We start from the raw sequence: 20,977 nt of genomic DNA, 5'->3' as shown, positions 1-20,977 counted from the left end.
ATCCTCCTAAACAAGTACTTCGTATCGTAAATGAAGATGCTGAAGGTAAGACATTTTTTCGTAGAAAATAGGTATCGAAATATCTCTAATCTACACATGGTTCGATGAAGGATTACACCTGAAAAGGTCACAATAACTTATCCCGACACAAATATCATGATCAGAGACAATATAGGTTCCCATTTAGATAGTTATTTTGTTTTTTAAGAAAATAATAAGAAATTTGTTGTATTTTTACATGTATTTTGAGTTGGATTAGAATCTATTAATAGTTTATATTGTATTAATTATTCATAATTTTTGTAATCATAAGTGTGTTTTCGAGAACCTTTATATGTTGTTTTTACTTTTTATATATGCATTAGAGAGATATTGGCACATAAATTTATTACAATGGAGTAAGATAAATATATACAAATTTTGTAATTATACGTTTATGAATTTTTCAAAACTTTGTTTATATGTTTCACCTACCAATTTACAAACTATGTAATTTATTATGATTTTTTCATAAATCGTATACAAATAGCTTAGGATACCCATATACAAATATAGGATTTATACAATCAAGACCCTACTATAGAAATTCTAAACTTATACAATTAGAAAACCAAATAGTAAATTCTCACTGCCAATATACAAACAAGGTAATTTATTATAAATTATTCATAAATCGTATACGAATAGCTAGGTCACTCATATACAAATTGAATTTATATAATCAGAGACCGAATTATATAAATTCAAAATTTACAAAATCAAGCTATAGAAATTCAAAATTTATACCATTAGTAAACCAAATAGCAAAATTTCACGAAATAACAGCCACAAATTCAAAATAATTGAAACTATAAGCTATATTACATAATATACTCTAAATGTTTGTCATTTCGCATAATTTTTCCTTCTTGATATTACATGAGGATATATGGAAAATATGATGGAAAAAATGTGGTATATACATTATGGTATAACAAACTCAAAGTGTCATAGTAAATGCAAAAGATTTTAGTGAACATCAAAATAGAGCCAATCAATTTTGCACAAAGTTTCTTCTTATCATATCCAATGTAATTCGAAACGTAAAGCAGTATACACAAACCTTAACCCCTATCTCGTGAAAGTAAAAAGCTTGTTTCCCAAAAGAGTCTCGACTTAAATAACGCATACGAAAGCAGTTTGAAAAAAGAAAATACAGAAGTGAATAGGGAAAGCATTGTATTAGACACAACTCATATATACGTTTTGTTTCTTTCAACAGCTTAACAAAAATAGCAACCAACAATTAACAACTTTACACAAAATTATCTTTTTTTTCTTCTAATATTGGATAATAAAGCACAACAAAAACAAGAAAAATTACATACATTGAGAGGAAAACTGTAGGGATGAGAACAAAATTATAACGTCTTCGTCCTCCTTTTTCCCTAGACGAAACTAATATGAGAAAAAGGAGAAAAAGAAAACGAAAAATCAATGAATTAACGAAGGAAGATACTACACTTCCTTTTGCCATTGTTGCCGCAAGTGTCAAAGCTCCCGAAGGTCAGTCTTATTGGTGATCGATATCTATATAGAAGATTTCTTTTCACTAACAAAATCTTGTGAGGCAGATATGTGGCTATCTAATCGGTTCAAATGTAAATTAGAGACGTGATTTTTGGTCTTTTGGGGCTAAAATATACATTTGTGTATTGTATATCACAATTCGTTTGCAGTAACATGAGGGAAGTTTCATGGAGCCATGACCTGTTCGATTGTGTAGGAAAGATCCTTTGCCCAGTCGGCTTTGAGAAGCAACGTCTGTAGTGTGTGCATTATATTGTATTCTGGATCAAGTTTCCGTTGCCAGCCCTGCAGCAACAAGATAAACAGGGTTACTTATAGTACGGAACCAATAGTATTCATTAGGCTTTATACCCTTTGTCGTCCGTAGGTAGAGGTGAAGAAGGGTAGGGTTAAGTAATCATTGGTCGTGCCATGTACTCCCTCCGTTTCAGTTTGTTCATCTAGATTTGACTTGACACGGGGTTTAGGTAAAGAAGACATTTAAATCTTATAATTTTAAACTTAAATATGTAAAATGTACCAAATGCCCTTCAATCTTGTGGCCTTAAACATGCCAGGTAGAAAGTTAGAATTAAAGAGTTGCCAAAAAAGGAAAGAGGCATTCTTTTCAAAATGAACTAAAAAGAAAAGTAAGATAAACAAATTGAAACGGAGGGAGTAGCATTTATAATTACCAGTTCATCTGAACTATGGAAAAGCAGAAATTCTGAGTGCAATTAAATAATCAGTGGAGTCAAAAACATACCTAAAGAATCCCGGTTTCTTGAGCTTCCTACCCGAACTATCATCAACTATTTATCAAAAAACACCAACTATCAGTTCATTTTTCCTACCTGAAATATCACCGTCGCTCAGGTACGAAAAGGGAACAACTCAAGTTTGAGGTGTGTTTTGATAAACAGTTAGTGATAGTTCAGCTAAGAAACTCGATCACCTGCTAGTTCAAGTTTGAAACTCAAAAAATCAGGATACTTTAGGTGTGTTTTTGACCTTTACACATTAACTATTTACAATCTAATATAAGCTCAAGTGATATAGGAAGAAACTACCTCCAGGACTAAAGTTGTAACCATTGCAGTGCACACATTGCCATCAATGTTCACTCTGTGACGCCTAACTTGTTCAAGTAGTTGCGTCATGCAGTCCCCAGGATGGACTAAATCTCCTTCCGGAGTCCCCCAAAAATCAAAAGACTCTTTCACTTCCTGTATAATAAGAAGACATACTAAAAACGATGTACTGGCACAAATCCTAAGCAAAACAGATGTACTGGCAGTAGATATGAAGAAGGCATTATACAATCATATATTTCTAGGACTAGGGGTATGAGAACTAACACCAATTAATCAAGAACAATAGAAACAACACACATACACACACAAACGCATATATATATATATATATATATATATATATATATATATATATATATATATATATATATATCGGAACAAGAGAATCGCCGGTTAAAGAGAAAGGGAGCTTAAAATCTAGGGAAATAATGTCCCAAAACCATTAGACCTCCATGTAGGGTAGTGTTGTTGAATTGAATATCCAAATCCAGTTCAGGTACGGGGTAGGATTCACCAGCCGCCAGACACAGCCCATGAGACAAAGTAATATAAATGGATCATGACTATTTGACCTCTTCAGGAGAGGGCCTTGCATATTGGAACACGGTTTTGATCCTGCTGACAGGAGCAAAGGATGGTCTCCTTCACCTATGAGCATCTGCACGAAAAGGTGCCTCCTGAAATATTAAAAAATGTCTAGGGAAGCAGGACGAGAAGAGTTTTTGACAATAAGATCTGATCTCGAGATTCTGATGGTCCATAAATGAACTTCGGACCCAATCCCTGCTACACTCATTCACCCTCCCTCCCACCCTCCAAACAAAAAATAAACCAAAAAAGACCAGATGCAAAGTTTCACCCTGATAACCTATTTCGTTTATGCATCAACTTCTCCTCCTTTTATTTTTTGGTGAAAAGGTAGGGGAAGCAGGGGTATTAGTAGGCAGTGCTAATATTTTCAACCCGTTGGAAGTTAGATATATACTGACTAGTACAAATGAAGAGCTTCTACAATTAGAATGTCTCCAGAAAGACATTCTTATCCAATCATCTTCAAGAGAAGTAGCCACCAACGACGGAGGTAGCTCAAAAAATTGTTAGCATATTTGCATCCATACTTGCAGAGTTTAGTCCTAGACTCCTATCTGAAATAGCCTGTCAGCCAAAAGGTTTTACTCCCCATAAACTTCTCTTTCTACAATTTCCTCAATGATGTAGGAAGTTTTTGGAAAAAAAAAATAGATCATTTTTTTAAGTAACATTTTAGCAGTTCAAGGATGTTATAAGAAAACCATGTTTTCACCGATCATTATAACCAGAGCATTCCAAGAGATAAGATGCAACCGAGCTGATTTCACAATTATCTACACCAGTAGGTGAACTGATAAAGTTGCCACTATCTCTGTGCGTCTGGCTTTCCAGACATCATGAACACAAAGAAAATATAATCGTATGTGTAGCTCTGCAGGATGCTTATAAGAAGTGGACACTAGTTGTTGTCACTTGTAAGGAGATGGATATGACATTAACTACAATGCCCAGTAATCATGATCTTCCATATATAGTTCTAGGTTGTGCTCTTCCTTTGACACCAGTGTGAAGGAAAGGACTAATTGATTGCAAGTCCTAACCCGGAATAGATGAGGATTTCATGATGGCAAGAAAAGCAATGTCAAGGTTCTTACGCGTTGCATCCTAGTTTTCCTTATCCCTTTGACTTTTCTCTTTTAATTAGTATAGCATGCTCTTACTTTACCAATAAAACAAAACAAAAAAGAAATTTGGCATGCTCATCTACCAAGGGTAAACAGTCAGGCTGACACCCAGAAGGCACATTGATGAACTTCCTAAAAGTGAAAAAGCCATTGAGAGAACAGGGAAACCATGTCCCCACACCAGTAGATTGGAGATTCAGCCCAATTTCTCATAAAGTAATAACCAGCATAACAATTCTAATGGTATTGCTTCATTGAACTTTATTTTTAAGGGTAGCTAACCAGTCAAAGTACTTTGGTTAAACCAGTGCAAAAACAAATGTCACTATGTAAATAGAAACAAGCATATCAAGTTTCTAATCCATGTCTTTGAGAATTTCCTTGAAATAGAAAAGGAAATTTGAATGAGTAAGAAATTCACCTTAATGAAGGCGTCTGGATTAGGGCAATTCTGCTTCTTTGATAGATTTAAAGTGCACTGCGCTGCAGTGGAACCATCTCGACGAGCAACAGCCTTAAAGAATTCAAGCAAATTCAACTTATCGTTCTGAGAAAGTTCAGCAGTCATGCCTACATCAAGGAAAATCACATGTGGCTTTGACTTGAATATCCGTTTCTGAGAGGACTTGTGCTGTTGTACACGGACAAGAATATTTCCTGGATGCATGTCTGCATGCATGAAATTGTCAACCTGAAAGAAAGAAGCGTACCTTAGGTACACTAGTAAAATATCTCTCACACAAACACACACATCTCCCCCTTCCATTTATTATGTCGGTTTTACATCTAAGCTTTCACATAATATACTAGCATGAAAGAAACCACATGACAAGCAACAAAATAGTAGAGACTTGAATTAGTAGGTTGCCACTTGCGCGTACAAGCTAAAGCATATATATCTCACAGAGTTTAATTGAAAGAACTTTGAGAGCATTAGAGTGAAGCAAGTTACTAGTGAGCTGCTATTTCACCTGAACATATGGGAAGAAAGTAACTTCTTGATGTGAAGACAAAAGTTGTTCATTATCTTGTGCAGAAGAAACGGGAGACGAACAAAAAGGGATGTATCTGAACAACCAATAACATATGCACATGCATAATGAATGGAGACATCAAGCAAAAGCATATAGGGTATCTTTGCACAAACATATAACATTATTTTGTCTTAGGGGTCGTTTGGTTGGAGGTATTAGAGAAAAAAATACATTCATCAGCTTCGATATTTATCCAATCCCTTTTTTGGTAGTGTCCTCAACCAATGTATAACTAATACACACTTTATTCCATACTGTTCTTATACATAGTAAACTATGACAACAACAATATGGGGGATGATTCCTATTCTAATAGGACTATTCAATACTTTCCTATTCTAATACACCCAAGTCATTTCATACAACCCAAACAATCATTAAAAAATGATACCCGCACAACTAACCTCAGCATTACTTCTTGAGACGGAGGTAACCACAAGTAAAAAAAATTTTGGATGCCCGTGGTGACCAAGCCACCTCGACTAATTCAACGGGATACCCATATATGAGTCCAATACTCATCTCAGATTTATGCATACAGAAAAAAGGAATCAATAATACTAAATAATATCAAATTAGCTTTATTTATGTCATGTTTTAACGGAGTCTTCAGCATGTGAAGAAGTATTTGAGAATCTTATTTTTATTTTGAATAAATCCAATTATATTATATAATAGAAACAAAAGAAGGATCAATCGAAAGTAACAAGATGTAGAACCTATTTTGGATCCAAGGGTTAAAATTTTAGCTTCTTGTTTTTTTGGGAACCCCAGATCCCACTTGTGGGATTTCATTAGGTATGTTGTTGCTTTTTTGAAAGGAAAATAAAAAGATAAACCCTTTGTTGCATGGCACATAATTTTTTAAAAAAAAAGAAGACAAATTTTAAGGAACCAATTACTATACGATGAGCCATAAACAAATCCATGATAATATAAGTAATTCGAACAAAGTACATCAAGAAAACATACCAGAAGCATCTTGAGAAGGGCATGAGTTCCAATATGAGCAAGAGCACTCTTAAGTCGCTCATGACCCTGAAGTTCATCAACATAGTGGGCGACACTTTCTCCTTCCTCAAAAGTTTCCACCAGCACGGCAGGATGTACTAATGGATAAACAGGCTTAGGGAAAGAGACATTTTTCCATCTTCGAAAATTATAAATAAAACGACTTAGATGGGCAGCTTCTCTTGCTAGGTCAACTTGTGACATCATAAAGACAGCAAATTGCTGGACACTTTCATCCAATCTAAGCCACTTAAGTGATGGTATGAACCCTGACAATTTTGCAACTATATTGATAATCTCAAAGTCTCTTCTTATTGATTCACCAACTCCAGGGTGTCTAACCTTGACTGCCACTTTCATGGGCTTGTTCTCCCGACCAGGATATCTAGACTTCAAGGAGGCACGATGCACTTGAGCTATACTTCCAGATGCTACAGGGGTCTGCTCAAAATTGTCAAAAATCTCGGAAAGCCTGCGACCAAATGCTTTTTCAACAGCTTTTTTTGTGTAGGCCCAGTTATGTTCAGGAGCTTTTGAATGAAGCTTTGACAGCTCAGCACACAAATCTCTTGGGAACAGATCCGGCCGTGTAGCCGCCCATTGGCCCCATTTTATAAATGCTGGACCTGCTCTTTCAAGAGTCCGGTGAACAACCTGAAGCCATATTTTCCTATACCTGGGTCCCAGGACTTCTGCAAATGGAGCCATTAAAATGCTTGGAGAGAACAGGATTGCCAAATAAAAAGCTCTCACCAAAAGAACAACACCTTCAAATGCTGAAAGGATTAGTCGAGTAAATAAGACATGACTATCTTGTGCACGTAGATAAAATGTATTCCTTGGCGAGGAAAGGTCCATAACCGGCATGGCCTCTGCCTCTGCCTCTGCCACTGCTACATTCTTTCCATATCTTAAGGCAAATATACCAGGAACAACAACTGCAGAGCGGCATAGAGCCAAACTAAATGCTTGAGCAATTCTACTTAATGGAATAGAAGTTCTTCCCCTGTAAAAAGAAATCAGTAAGAACCTCCTCCAAGCAAGTCGGGCATGATGTGCTTTAGGATTGCTCGACGAAGTGGCTGACTGTATCTTGTGAAAATTGTTGAACATACTGTTCTGTACTCTGTGCCCAGTAAATGAAGCATTTCCTCTAGCAGAAGATGTGTGTTGTCCATAAAATCTGTACTTTGAAGAACATATCCCAAGCCTAACAAGCAATCCATGTTTTTCTCCTAAATATGTGCTTCTCTGACTTTTTTCAAGGGATTGTGCAACTCTTTTAATACTAGCTATTCTAAAGAATCTGCATTAACAGTCAAAAGTACGATTGCGAGTTACAAAATGCATTCAGAGATAACAAAAGACCAAGGCATTCAAAAGTAAATTACATACTATCAAAATGATCAATACGCGAGAACGACATCCATTGGGATATCACCAATGGAATAAAAAATAACTCAAGAACACCTATGCTCCCTCCACGTTTTAACTTCTCTAAAATATTTGACAGTGTCACAGGACCCTTCTTCCCCATAAAGGTTGGGTTAAGGTATGCATAGATCCTACCCTCCCCAAACTCCACTAGTTAGATTGAACAGGGTTTGTTGTTGTCAATCAAACCCTTCTTATGGTCCCCCTCCCCCCTCGCCCCCACAAATCTCATATCCTCCTATCCAGGTCAAACACACATTTGTGGTCTTTGTAGGCTCTACTCTGAAAACAAGGTAAAGCTATGCCGTACAAAAGCGGGGATTTTTAGCAAATACTGACCAATAAGTTCTACATAAGGATTCAATTTTATTTTTATTTTTTTTTGACACTGGTAAGGTTGAATTCTTCAGCATTAAGGGTATGCAGGCCACCTCCAAAAAGGAATAATTACAGATTTCCTATCAAATCTATAATCTGGTCTATATCATCTATACAAAGCTGTTTACACCAAAAAAGTAGAGATACTATACAATTCCATTTTAACTTTGTGGATGGAATTGGATCTATCTTCAAAACATCTTCCATTTCAATTTTATTGCTTTGGAAAATAACTAGTATATAGGGTCAACTGACCGCGTAGTTTGACAAACTTACCTTGGTTATGCTTCTGTTATTTAAGGGTCTGGACTTGTCTAGAGATAAAACAGGAGTTCCAGAACAACATTGTATTTTAGAATTTCGCTCTTCCATTTCTTACTTTATGTTTCTACATTACCATATTCTTTTTTTGCAGTGCAGTGGAGATTTGGTATTAAAGTAATTCCATACACTCCACTCATTTCTCTTCTTCTTATAAGTGACCTAACAATTGGACTCTGCTGAGATCAGACCACGTTGGTTATGGTGCTGCTCATCCATATCCAAACAAATTCGCTTCTTTCACTTATATGCAGGCATCTACCTTCATCATTGGCGCCTACTTCTCCTCACTAAGCTCAATGGATCAAATACAAAGCCTAGAAAACTAAAGAGGGAAGGTGTTCCCCTAAAGCCAAATCCCACACAAATCCAAAATAAAAACAAACTTTCCACTTAAAATCACTACCTCAGCTAGTAACTAACTAGTTGAGTCTCAATATACCATAGCTACCGAGACATCCAAATAACCAATAGCATTCTAATCAGATGAAAACAATCTAACTATAATGAATTCATCCCCTTATGCTACAAAGCTATAGCACGGACTACTGTGGAATTGCTCGCGGAAAAAACTCCAATTTTACTTAACCAGGTGTATTGAGAACCATGAGGCATCAAATCCCAGCAAACACAAAAACACTAGGTGATTTCTTCCTATTTGCACAAACCTTCCTATACACAGCTACCTTTGCACGTTGAATCAGTCCAGCTACGCAAAAACTCGCCCAGACACCACCATTAAAAACAAAACAAAAAGCTTCAACTTTACCCATCTACTTTTGACTATGGTTCATATCATCCCCCACCACTTTGCTTATATACCCAACATTGAAAACAACATCAAGAATCAACAACAAATTTAAAAAAAAAAAAAAAAAAAACCCCACAAATTAAAAACTCAAAATAACCAAACCCCACAAATTAAAAATCCAAAATTCATCAAAAAAAAAAAAAAACCATAAATTAGAAATCAAAACCGCATCTTTTCTCAAACTAACCTTGACATGACGATGCAAAAAAAAGATATATTTTGAATGTTTGGGTGTTTCAATTGAAGCTAACGTACGCAGGTGGTGATGAACAGCTTCGAAGAACATTTAGGGTAAATTATTGTTGAAGACCAACAACAACAAGAAGAAGCCATTGTCACAAAGGATTTTTTTTTCTTTTTTTTGCTTCTCCTTTGGACAATTTTGATTTAGCTATAAGAAAAATAAATTGATTTTTTTTTTTTTTGGTTAAAAACCTAGACGGCGTAGAAGAAAAAGGAATAAATAAATAAATAAATATGAGAAAATAGGAAATTAAAAATAAATAAATAAATTAGTTTTGGATCTTGGGGTAGAGGGCAATTTTCACCACATGGGGGTGAAGATTCAAGAGATTCTTAAAAAAAAAAAAAACATGTCAATTTTAATTTGAAATTAGCCATTTATACAATATTATATAGTTTTTTTAAAATAATAATAATATATATTTGATTAAAGTTATTTTTCTTTTATCATTGTTTCTTATTATTGTTTCAATTATTGGAATTGTCTAAATAAAAAAGTTTGAATAACACGAAAGATATTAATTTAAATTGAAAAGCATTATTTTTTTTTACTTATTCCTCAATGTTTGGGATTAATTGGTTTTATGACAAATAAAGGATTACGTTTATTTATTCCTCAAAATTTGGGATTTATTGATTTTATGACAAGTAACAAATTTACTATGGAAATTATATTCTTGCACATAAAAAAAATTAAGGCCGAAAATTAAAGTAATACATAAGAGATCTTTGTAGGAGTACTTTTTTTTTTATTTAATACAAAATAAGATAAATAAATTTATTCATATGTTTATAATTTTATAATATATTTGGATGAATTTATAACTTATAACTTGTTTTAAATTATTTATTTAAAAAAAAACATGTAAATTATATTTAATTACTTATTTGACTTTAAATTTGACTTTAAAAGTATGTAGGTATTCAAAATTTTAAAAGTTATCTGTTTAAAATCAATTCAATGTAAAACTAAATATTATGTTAGTATTATTTTTTTGATAAAAAAAACCTTGAATAAATGACTCATAAATTAATTTTTATATGTTTTTATAAAAACAAAACTTACTTTTTCGTTTGTATGTTTAAACAAGATTGGGGTCAACCCTTGCCTTCTTCTCCAAGAAAAAATCAAGAAATATCTCTGCCTTTTTGTTATTATTATATTTGTTTTAAATTTTATTTATCGTTCTTTAAATTTAAAAATCCATACCTTTTTATAAAAAGACAAGTCAAATGACAAATTGACACAAGTGGAATCGAAGATGTTATATAGTTAGATTATAAAAAATATCAAAAAAGAATATGTTAAATAATCATAGATCAATTCCACCGACAAGTTCGACTCAAATATAATGGATCAAGAGCAGAGTAAGTAATTCAAAATTGACTACAAAATTCAATGTTGTTTGAAGTAACATATATTGTCTTTTGACAAATTAATACCTTACTATATAAAATATAAAAATCTGTCTATACTAATTTGCTCTCCCCTTTGCCATTTCAACATCAGCTGCTGCACCAGGATAATCAACTTGAGTCATGAACCTAGACCAAAACCAATGTTGTTTCCACACAACCACCATCTCTTCAATAGGCACATTCTTCGTCTCGGGCAAGAAGAGGTAGATAAAAATAGTCATAACACATACAAAGAACGCAAAGAAGATGAACAAACCAAACTTCAGGTGACACAATAGTGTCAAGAACACTTGCGCGACTATGAATGTGAAGATCATGTTGACAGATACATTGATACTTTGTGCTGCTGAGCGAATTTCGAGTGGGAAAATTTCACTAGGAACTAACCATCCCAGAGGTCCCCATGACCAAGCAAATCCTGCTACATAAATACATATAAATATTACTACTAATGTTGCATACCACTTTGGTAATTCCCCTGCATAACCATCTGTTCCAAATTTTGTTCCAATGCATATTGCCACAGCTATCTGCAATAGGACAATCGCGTTGTCATGTGACTAGCAAGTGAGGTGAGATTGCATGTATATAACACGTACACCAAATTTTACAGGTTCAAGCTATGGAAACAGAACGGTTTTCAACAAAACTATGGTAAGAGAATGAAATTTTGAAACTTACTTGACAGATGAGCATTTGAATTCCACCTTCAAGGAACAAAAATCTTCTTCCTAACTTATCGACATAATAGATCGAGACAATGGTAGCACCAACATTGACTATACCAGTAATAACAGCAGACATAAGTGAAGCATCAGCACCAAAACCTATAGTCTTGAACAAGACGGGGGCGTAAAACATGATCACATTGATCCCAGTAAGTTGTTGGAAAAATGGAATAGCAATAGCCATAGTGAGATGTGGTCTATACTTTCTTTGCAACAAGTTTTTCCAAGGATGTTCAACTTTCCTCGAGGCTTCACTAGCCACGACTAAATCATTGAACTCTTCGTCCACATCATCAACACCCCTAATCCTCTTGAGCTTCATCTTAGCCTCCTCGTTGTTTCCACGTTCAATAATAGAGTTTGGAGTCTCTGGGAGGAGGAGGGAACCTACAGTTATGATCAATCCAGGTACCATCGCACCACCTAGACTATAACGCCATCCATTGTCAAGCTTCGCGAAGAAAAAGTTCAACACATTGGCTACAAGTATGCCAATTGTTATTGACAATTGAAAACCAATGTTAAGTGCTCCTCTAAACTTGTATGGTGCCATTTCAGATAGGTACAAAGGAACAGACTGCATAACAAATTTACCAAAAACATGTTACAACAGCAACATATCCAGCGAAATCCCACAAATCAGATCAACCGTCAAACGGCATACCTTACCTCTAACTCATGAAGGTAGAGAGGTTGTTTTTGAAAGAACGCGATTCAAGTGCAACAAATACAAGTAAAGTAGGGAAACACACAACAAAGAGCAAGCAGTGTAGAGCATACAAGAAACAATAACAACAGCAAAATTATTTGATAATCGAAACACAATAAACAACATACGATGATGATAGATATCAAAAGCAAGAACTACGGAAACATGTTAACCAAACAAAAGAAAACATGTCACGTGGCAAACTGAAATCGTGAAAAAATCACCTGATTGGCAAAACCAATACCAAAACCAAGCAGAATTCTTCCAACAATGAGCATAGCAACATCCTTAGCAAGACCATTGATCAGAGCTCCAGCACAAAACAGGATACCACCAAACAACATTGAAAGTTTTCTTCCCAATTTTCTTGTAACAGTTGATGCTACGACCGATGAACATAGTGCAGCAAGGTACAATGATGATGTGAACATAGTTAGTGTTTGGCTATCGAATTTACAGTACTGGTTTGTTGATGTGTCTGCCTTTTGCTTTAGGTAAACAGAATGGAAAAATTTGCCCAAGAATGTGTCCATTGATGTCACACCCCCTGTTCCAAAAAAACACAAACATCATCATTTAATGTTGCTTGGATTCTCCAATAATGTTTACAGGATGTGTGACCAAATTCAAACAACATTGAACACAAGTACATCTTTTTTTTTAATTCAGCTCGAATTCTCCAGATAATGTCTATCTAGATGTATGAGAGTCCGAGCAACATGGAATATAGTGTGCAATTTCTTCTCCTTATGTTGCTCGAATACTCCTGATAATGTCTATCTAGATGTGTGAGAATCCGAGCAACATAGAATATAGTAAAGCAATTTCTTGTCTTTTTTTCATATAACACAATTTATGTAGCTCGAATTCTCATTATCTATCTAGATGTGTTAGAACCCGATTCTTCTCTTCTTTTCATATAACACGAGTTATGTTGCTCGAATTCTCCAAATAATGTCAATCTAGATATGTTAGAATCCGAGCAACACAAAATATAGTGCGCAATTTCTCTTCTTTTTTCCTATAACATGAGTTATGCTGCTTGAATTCTCCTGATAATGCCTATCTAGATGAGTGAAAATCCACGCAACATAGATTATAAGTGCACCATTTTTTTTCATATAACACGAGTTATGTTATTCAGATTCTCCAATTATATATATATGGATAATTTTCTACAACAATATATATTTTGGAGAATCAAACACACGTGAGACAATATTTTTCTCACGATACAAGTTATGTCATTCGAATTCTCTAATAATATAGCATATAAGTACACAAATGTTTGACAAACACAAAATCAAATTTATAATCCAATATTTTGTGAGTTCACATTCTTCAAGATAGATTATAGATTTAAATTTTAAAAACAACGTATCAATACATCAAAAAAAAAGATATATACATATTCTAAATCTAGTGACTCTTAAGTTAAGAAACAAATAACATATTCATACACAAAAAAAAAATGCGATATATCATATATATACATATTCATACAAAAAAAAAGATATATATCGTATATATATATATACATATTCTAAATCGATTGACTCTAAATTTTAAATTTTCACACGTACCAGAAATTCCGATATCGTAACCAAAGATTAATCCACCCATAGCAGCAACAATGCAAGTAATCGTAACATAAAGAGTTAAATTTCCAGGATATTCTTTTCCATTATTTCCATTACTAATTCCACCACCACCAGCCATATTTTTTTTTTCAACAAATAATAAAAACTATAGTACTAAGAATTATGTGTTTTTAGAGAGAAATATTCGAGAAATAAAGAAGAAAAGAGTTAGAATGTAGGGTATATGAAGAGTCAATATAGGAGTATATATATAGAAAAAATATATATTCAGATATATTCAAATTTTATTACTTAGCTGTCAAGTTTATTTTAAATTTATTAATTATTATTAGCTGTCAAAAAAAATTGTACAGTGAACCAATTACCAAAAAAGTAATGATGCACTTTGTAAAAATATTGTATTTATTTTCTATAAATATCAAGATATATGAAAATAATATAGAAAAATATTTATGAAAGAGGATAAACTTTATTCACTTAACAAAATAATTCTTAATGAAACTAATATTTTTTTTTCTATATTATTCTTCTCACTGTATTATCATTATTATATCACTATAAATATATTTAGTATTTCTTTTTAAAAAAATAAAAAATTTAAATATACTTCTGAATTATTACAAACGTAATTATTAAAATATTATTAACCCCATTATAGAAAATGTAAGCTAGTTGAATAACGATTTTAAATTCATATATATATATCGATAATGTAAAGTATTTAATCAATATAACAAAACATGTTGTTTAAGGATTCTTATCTTTATTTTCTTTTTAAATAATTATTTTTAAGTAATTTAAATGTTTGAAAGATTATCCATAATTTTTCATTGGGTTCTGTAGTTGGGATAAGAAGTAGTAATTAAGTCAAACAAAAGAATTTACACTAATTAATTACACGTACACGTCAGCAATTAGTCAATAAAAATTTATCCTTATCTTTTTTAATTAATATTTTGGGTAGTGAACTGTCACCTACGTGGCAATAATTCTTTTTTTAACCAAACATTAATACGTCATTAGGCATGAGTGATGACATCGCTATAAAGGATTTTACGATAATAATATACTAAACATTCTATATAAATACGATTTTGTATGCAATGATATTGGCTCAATTAGTGTTAAACGTATTTTTTATCGTTGTAGTGCATTAATAAATAATAGATTATTTCAAAGAATGACGTTCTTGATTTTTCATATGATACTCGGTATTTTTTTTGGAGCACAACTAATCCATATTTCTGCGATAGCGACTTTATATTTGAGGGTAGAATTTGAAACATTAAATTAAGAATGGAGGAATAATTATCAATCAAGATTTATTGATCGATTTGATTTGATTTTGAAGGTTATTAATTCATGAACTTAAGTCACCGATTCGTGCATATTGTTAAATCACTAAAGGGTAGTAAGATATTGCTTATGAATCGCTATCGATTCGATTATTGAGTTAACATATGAAAATTATAAATAATGTGATAACTGATATAAGATAGGTATTCCAAAAATTATCAAGTAATTTACATTTGAAAATCAAGTTTCAAAATAGCAAGCATAACATATGGTATGAATAAATTAATTTTCACATAATTTGAATAAGTAGTAAAATATGATTAATCTATTCTATCGAATTATGAATTAACTCGTGGTAAGCAAAAAATTTCAAACATCTATTACAAAATTGATGACTCGATATAAATAAGATCGAAGTTTTTAGTCCAACTAATAACTTATTATTATAAAATCAATAATATTTTTTTCAAATAAGTAATTCAGTTCGATTCGATTTTAAAACTTATCATTTCATTGCCATTTTTAAAGCTACAATAATATTAGACGCGTTACAACCGTCCTAGCAATATTAAGTATCAATTATGAATTTATGATCCACCGTCATATCAAATTTAGTCATTGAGTTAATTACTTACCTTAATTAGTTAAGAGATGAATATTTTATAGATATACGAGTTTGTTAAAGTTGAAATTCGAATACAGTCAAACCTCGTTATAAGGATAAAATTTAATTTATATACATAATATAGTTTTTATAAAAAAAGTTGAATATATTATTATAAAAAGGTAATTATATTGTTTTACAAAGAGTGTATTGATATATTTAATAAGTGTTAAATTGTTGTTATAGGTAGAATCCTGCTAAAAATAAAATAAAATAGAGAGTAACGTGAATAATCCTTAAACAGGTTATTTACACAAATGTTATTATGATAAATAACTATTATGATGAGGTTTAAATGTAATAGCATACGTTTAGTTAGGAGTACAAGAAAAAATGATTTAATACTGAATATAAATAATTATATAAGAAAATTTTATAAAATATTTAGTTTTCGATTCGTAATTTTAAAAGTGTAATAAATTCACTAATGGTTAAATAATTTAGAAATTAATAGCAACATTGCTCAGAAAACATATTTTTTAGCCGATTCTCTTTTTATGATAATTGTTTAACAAATGAACTTTTTTTTTTTTATAACAATAATCTTTTAAACAACCATTTAATGATCCGTTGGAGTAAACGTTAGATTTAATAATTTAAAGGTAAAAGATATAAATCACATATTTTTAAGATAATACTATTATTTGTTTTCTATAAGTTTATAATTATAAAAATCTCTTAAACTGATACAATAATATAAGAATTAATACATTAATCTGATGCACGAGATTCATTAAATTTTATACATAATACACTAATCTGATGTACATTTTATACATGATACACTAATTCGATACGCGAGATACATTAATCTGATAAACGAGATACATTAATTTGATGTGTTGATATGTTAATCTGATGCGTAAAAATGACGAATTTTGAAAATTTATCAAACTAATAGAAGATAATAATAATGGAAAAATAACTTAAATACACAACTATAAGTTTTATATTCTCTAATTTTCCCTTTTTTTTTTAAAATATTACATAATTCCCTTTTTTTAAAATTTTAGTAGAAGTGTATAGATACATATCATTCTCTCTCCTATAATACACAATCCCCCAATATAATGCCTATTTTTTCTCCACTAAAACACTCAATCTTCTAAATCAGATTTTTGAATTTTGAATTATTAATTTTAATTAAAACACTCAATTTTTAAATTTTGAATTTCAAAATTCAAAAAATTTGAAATTTCAAAAAACTGCACAATTTCTCTCCCGTTCTTATTGTTCTTCTTACTCCATCATCGATTAGTACAAAGTCTCCAGCTTTCGTCAAAATCATCGGTTTTTCTTTTTATGCCTTTCCCTTTTAATCATTCTCAGAAGTTTTTCATCAGATATCACTAACCCTACAACCCCTTCTCTAGAATTTCATATGTCTTTCACTTCCACACCCACTGCCGGTGACAATCCATCTCAGCCGCCGGCGGTGGCGGCGGCTGTTCCGAAGCTCCGACAGCCGGGGATGGAGAGGACGGGAATTGTTGATGAGAATGGGGCAGAAAATAGAAAAAAATCTTTGCATGATCCTATGAATCTTTAGAAGGATTCAAACAAAGACTCTGGCATATTTTATTGGTTTCTTCTTTTTATTCTTAATCCATCATCGTCTTTTTCTTCTTAATCTGTAATCGTCTTAACCCAACAACTTTTTATTATTAATTCATCATCAGTTCGTCTTTTCTTCTCTTTTTTGTTATAATGTATCATTCAATAAGTTTAGTAAATGCGTCATCAACTCTGCTTGATGATACATATAGAATCTGTGTGTACAGTGTTTAGTCAATGCACTGATACATGTAGTAGATATGTATCACATGTTTTGCATGTAGTATGAATTTCTGAAAACTAATATCATGTATCAGTAAGGTATTAGTTGTTTAGTTGATGTACTGATACATGTTTTGAAAATTGTTATAATGTATCATTCACTAAGTTTAATAAATGCGTCATCCACTGTACTTGATGACACATATAGAATCAGTATGTATATTGTTTAGTCAATGTTTTTGATACATGTATTAGATATGTATCACATATTATAATGTTTTAGTTAATTCACTTATTGAATTCCTTAAATTTTTACTTTTTTCAATCATGTTATGCCTTCATATTATATGTAGAAAGGCTTAATACAAGCAAATAACAGCTGGAACTGAAACAAACGTACATTCATGTATATAATAACAACAATTACACTACGATAGCATATACTGAACTGAACACAAGCAACTAGCACTATATAAAATAGAAAGAGATACGACATGATGAATACAACAATATTCTTCTTATTCCCCAGCGTTTTATCTAGTGATGATTATGATGGCCGGTAACTTCTCCTTGATCTTCTCCATCATACTCTTCTTCTCATGCTCTGTAGTAGTTGTAGTAGTTGTTGTGGTTCGAGTTCCAACACCATGTGTTTGGTGATGTGGTTCCTCATTCTTGTGCTTTCCACCTGTGAATTTCTCCTTTATCTTCTCTTTCAACCCTTTCTTCTTCCTTCTCCCACCTTGTCCATCATCCTCCGACTGCACCAAAGTAGTAATTGAATGATATTATATATATCTTGTGCGACTATAAAATGGATAAAATTTCAGTAATTCAACTAAAAAAAGGTGTCAAATAAATTGATAGTTTGTTCGAACAAACAAACATAAGATGAGAATTGAGAAGGGGCATGATAAAAATTTGAAATTAATATCCAATTAATTGCTGATTAATGATCTGTTACCACAAATTAAGTTGTTTTACTAACAACATAACTTTACCGTTTTTCCCCCTATTTTTTCTCAACAGTTTTAAATTACCATGTATCATTTACCATGTATCACTACAATTTAAAGTTTCACGGCTCAACACATTTAAGGGATTTTTTGTAATTACTAAACTTGTCGGGACAGAATGTAATTATTGAATTACACTATGGGATTCCTTAAATTTATACCTTTTTTTTTTTACTAGAATGAAGAATGAATGAAATATAATAGTTTGACATAATTGTATGATAGGAAAAGTTGGGAGCACTTTGAATTTTTATTTGCGATCTGAAGTCAAGTCATTAACGAGCTTTGAAAGATCTTTTAGCTTCCCAGTAAACAGAATAGATCGAAGTTTATGATAAAGGTGATGATAACAATATAATAATGATGGAAAGCATGGACAAATTTATTACGAGATATGTAATATTGTAATTTTTTATAAAATTAGATATTTTATGTATATTTTCTAAAATGGATATAATATTATAGTTTACACTCATAGTATAAAAAGCGAATTAAACAATGCACTTTTTGATGGGTCGTTGAATTATTTACCTAAAGAACTAGAGATTAATTCCTATTTGATATGATATTTTATGTCAAATTTTATGTGAAAGAGTTAAATTTATCTTTGTATTATGGAAAAGGTTCAAATTCACCCTCGAATAATTAAAACCTTTTGAAGAGTAGGGCAAATCTGACTCCAACTAATTAATAACGACGAGAATATATTTGACCTTATAAATCTATTTTATAATTTTTTATATCAGGTTATTGATTTTTAACAGTTTGGTCTATTTATTAATGAGTTAGCGATTATTTCAATAGAAAATTAGCAAATTATACTTATTACTTATATCTTTTTAACATATAAAGTTCTTTTCTAACGTTTAGTTTCATACTTTTATTTTTTCCCCTCAAACTTATAGTTATTCTACGAGTACAAGATATCAATGTTTGCTTTGAAAAGATGCAATTATCTATCAACTTATATTCTTGGTTTATTTGGTCTGTCAACTTATTTCTAGTAAGTGATTTACATTTTCTTAAATTGAGTGAAATTTTAACGATTAAATCAATAAGGATCATCAATAACTTCTAAACTGATATTTTAATAGTTTTATAATGATTCACTTAGCATATCTATAAATCGATAATTAATACTAAATTAAATAAATAAACTTAAAATTAAAAATCGAACTGAACCAACTGACTCACGCAACTCGAAGTCAACATCCACTCGTGCGGTACCAACAAATTATAGAGGTGTCAGCCGAAAGTGTTAGTAAAGTTGACAAATACTTTACTAATCACTGATTAAAGGTAATCAAGGCTTTAAAAATGGCATGAAGGCCGCAAATTATCTTTACAACAATTATTATTATTATTATTACTTGTTATAACAAGTTGTACCCCACATGCCTAATACTCATTCGTTTGTGTTTAACAATACAATAATACAACTTTTTCATCAAATTTAAGTGGTAGGAATAATTCATTACATGTGGATTTTGAGGAAATAAAGTTGTTATGGATTAATAAAATACTTGTATAGTTGTTTATATATATCGACTTATTTTTATTATTTCAGGAGATGATTGTCACTTTTCTAATCACTATTATGTCACGTATATCAGATAACTATATATGTTTACTAAGGTAAGGTGAGCAGCTAAGAAAAAAAATCAATTAGTATTTTTGTTAATCTCTGTTTAAATTTTGAATTTGGAACCTCATTATCCTCAATTCATTGTATTAATGACTTGCTTACATTCTTAAATATTGCCGAGTCAATTAGATGCTGTTAATAAAAATAATATTAATAATATATACTACAATCAGTTTTTTGATAATCGAAATCAAATTATACAAGTTTTGATAGAGTAACCTTTAAAGTGATATAAGTAAACATAGAAAACATCATTGTTATAAAGAACAAACCAAAATATGCCATTTCACAAATAATTTTTAACTGATTCAATCGCTATTTTTAGTAGGAAAAAATATCGCGAAAGTTGATCTTTTTAGTAATGGTAAAAGCATCAAAATAGGTTTAGGTTAAAGCTTCATTGCGAGTGATCTTTTTGTTAGGTTAAATATTTTTATATTTAACAAATCGTTTAATATTTGCTATAAAAACAATGCTTAATAATATTTTTTTTTATCAAAGGACAAATTTATTTCATTTAAAAAAAATTAGAAA

At 31.5% G+C, this 20,977-nt stretch overlaps 2 protein-coding genes across 3 annotated transcripts; both read right to left on the bottom strand.

Moving 5' to 3' along the window:
* Positions 1–1,193: 1,193 nt before the first annotated feature.
* On the bottom strand, positions 1,194–9,938 carry LOC101264593 (uncharacterized). Of its 2 annotated transcripts, none has more exons than XR_011220320.1 (5): positions 9,534–9,938; positions 6,364–7,708; positions 4,779–5,048; positions 2,619–3,300; positions 1,194–1,854 (listed from the first exon to the last, which is right to left on the bottom strand). XR_011220320.1 is itself a non-coding variant. In XM_004234087.5 (5 exons), exons 1-5 carry the CDS (start codon positions 9,539–9,541, stop codon positions 1,735–1,737), a joined length of 1,899 nt encoding a protein of 632 aa, XP_004234135.2. In that variant the 5' UTR covers positions 9,542–9,938; the 3' UTR covers positions 1,194–1,734. The 2 variants fall into 2 exon arrangements, 1 of the variants encoding a protein (XP_004234135.2); XM_004234087.5 differs by having other exon boundaries at positions 2,619–2,774.
* Positions 9,939–10,962: 1,024 nt separating this feature from the next.
* On the bottom strand, positions 10,963–14,269 carry LOC101251853 (sugar carrier protein C-like). The gene is made up of 4 exons (XM_004234213.5): positions 14,029–14,269; positions 12,670–12,992; positions 11,690–12,313; positions 10,963–11,538 (listed from the first exon to the last, which is right to left on the bottom strand). Exons 1-4 carry the CDS (start codon positions 14,162–14,164, stop codon positions 11,065–11,067), a joined length of 1,557 nt encoding a protein of 518 aa, XP_004234261.1. The 5' UTR covers positions 14,165–14,269; the 3' UTR covers positions 10,963–11,064.
* Positions 14,270–20,977: the final 6,708 nt, after the last annotated feature.

Source organism: Solanum lycopersicum, chromosome 3 (assembly GCF_036512215.1).
Source record: "Solanum lycopersicum chromosome 3, SLM_r2.1".
NCBI classification, from domain to species: Eukaryota; Viridiplantae; Streptophyta; class Magnoliopsida; order Solanales; family Solanaceae; genus Solanum; species Solanum lycopersicum.
Note: the sequence above shows the minus strand (reverse complement) of the source record. Positions and strands in the feature narration are given on the sequence as shown.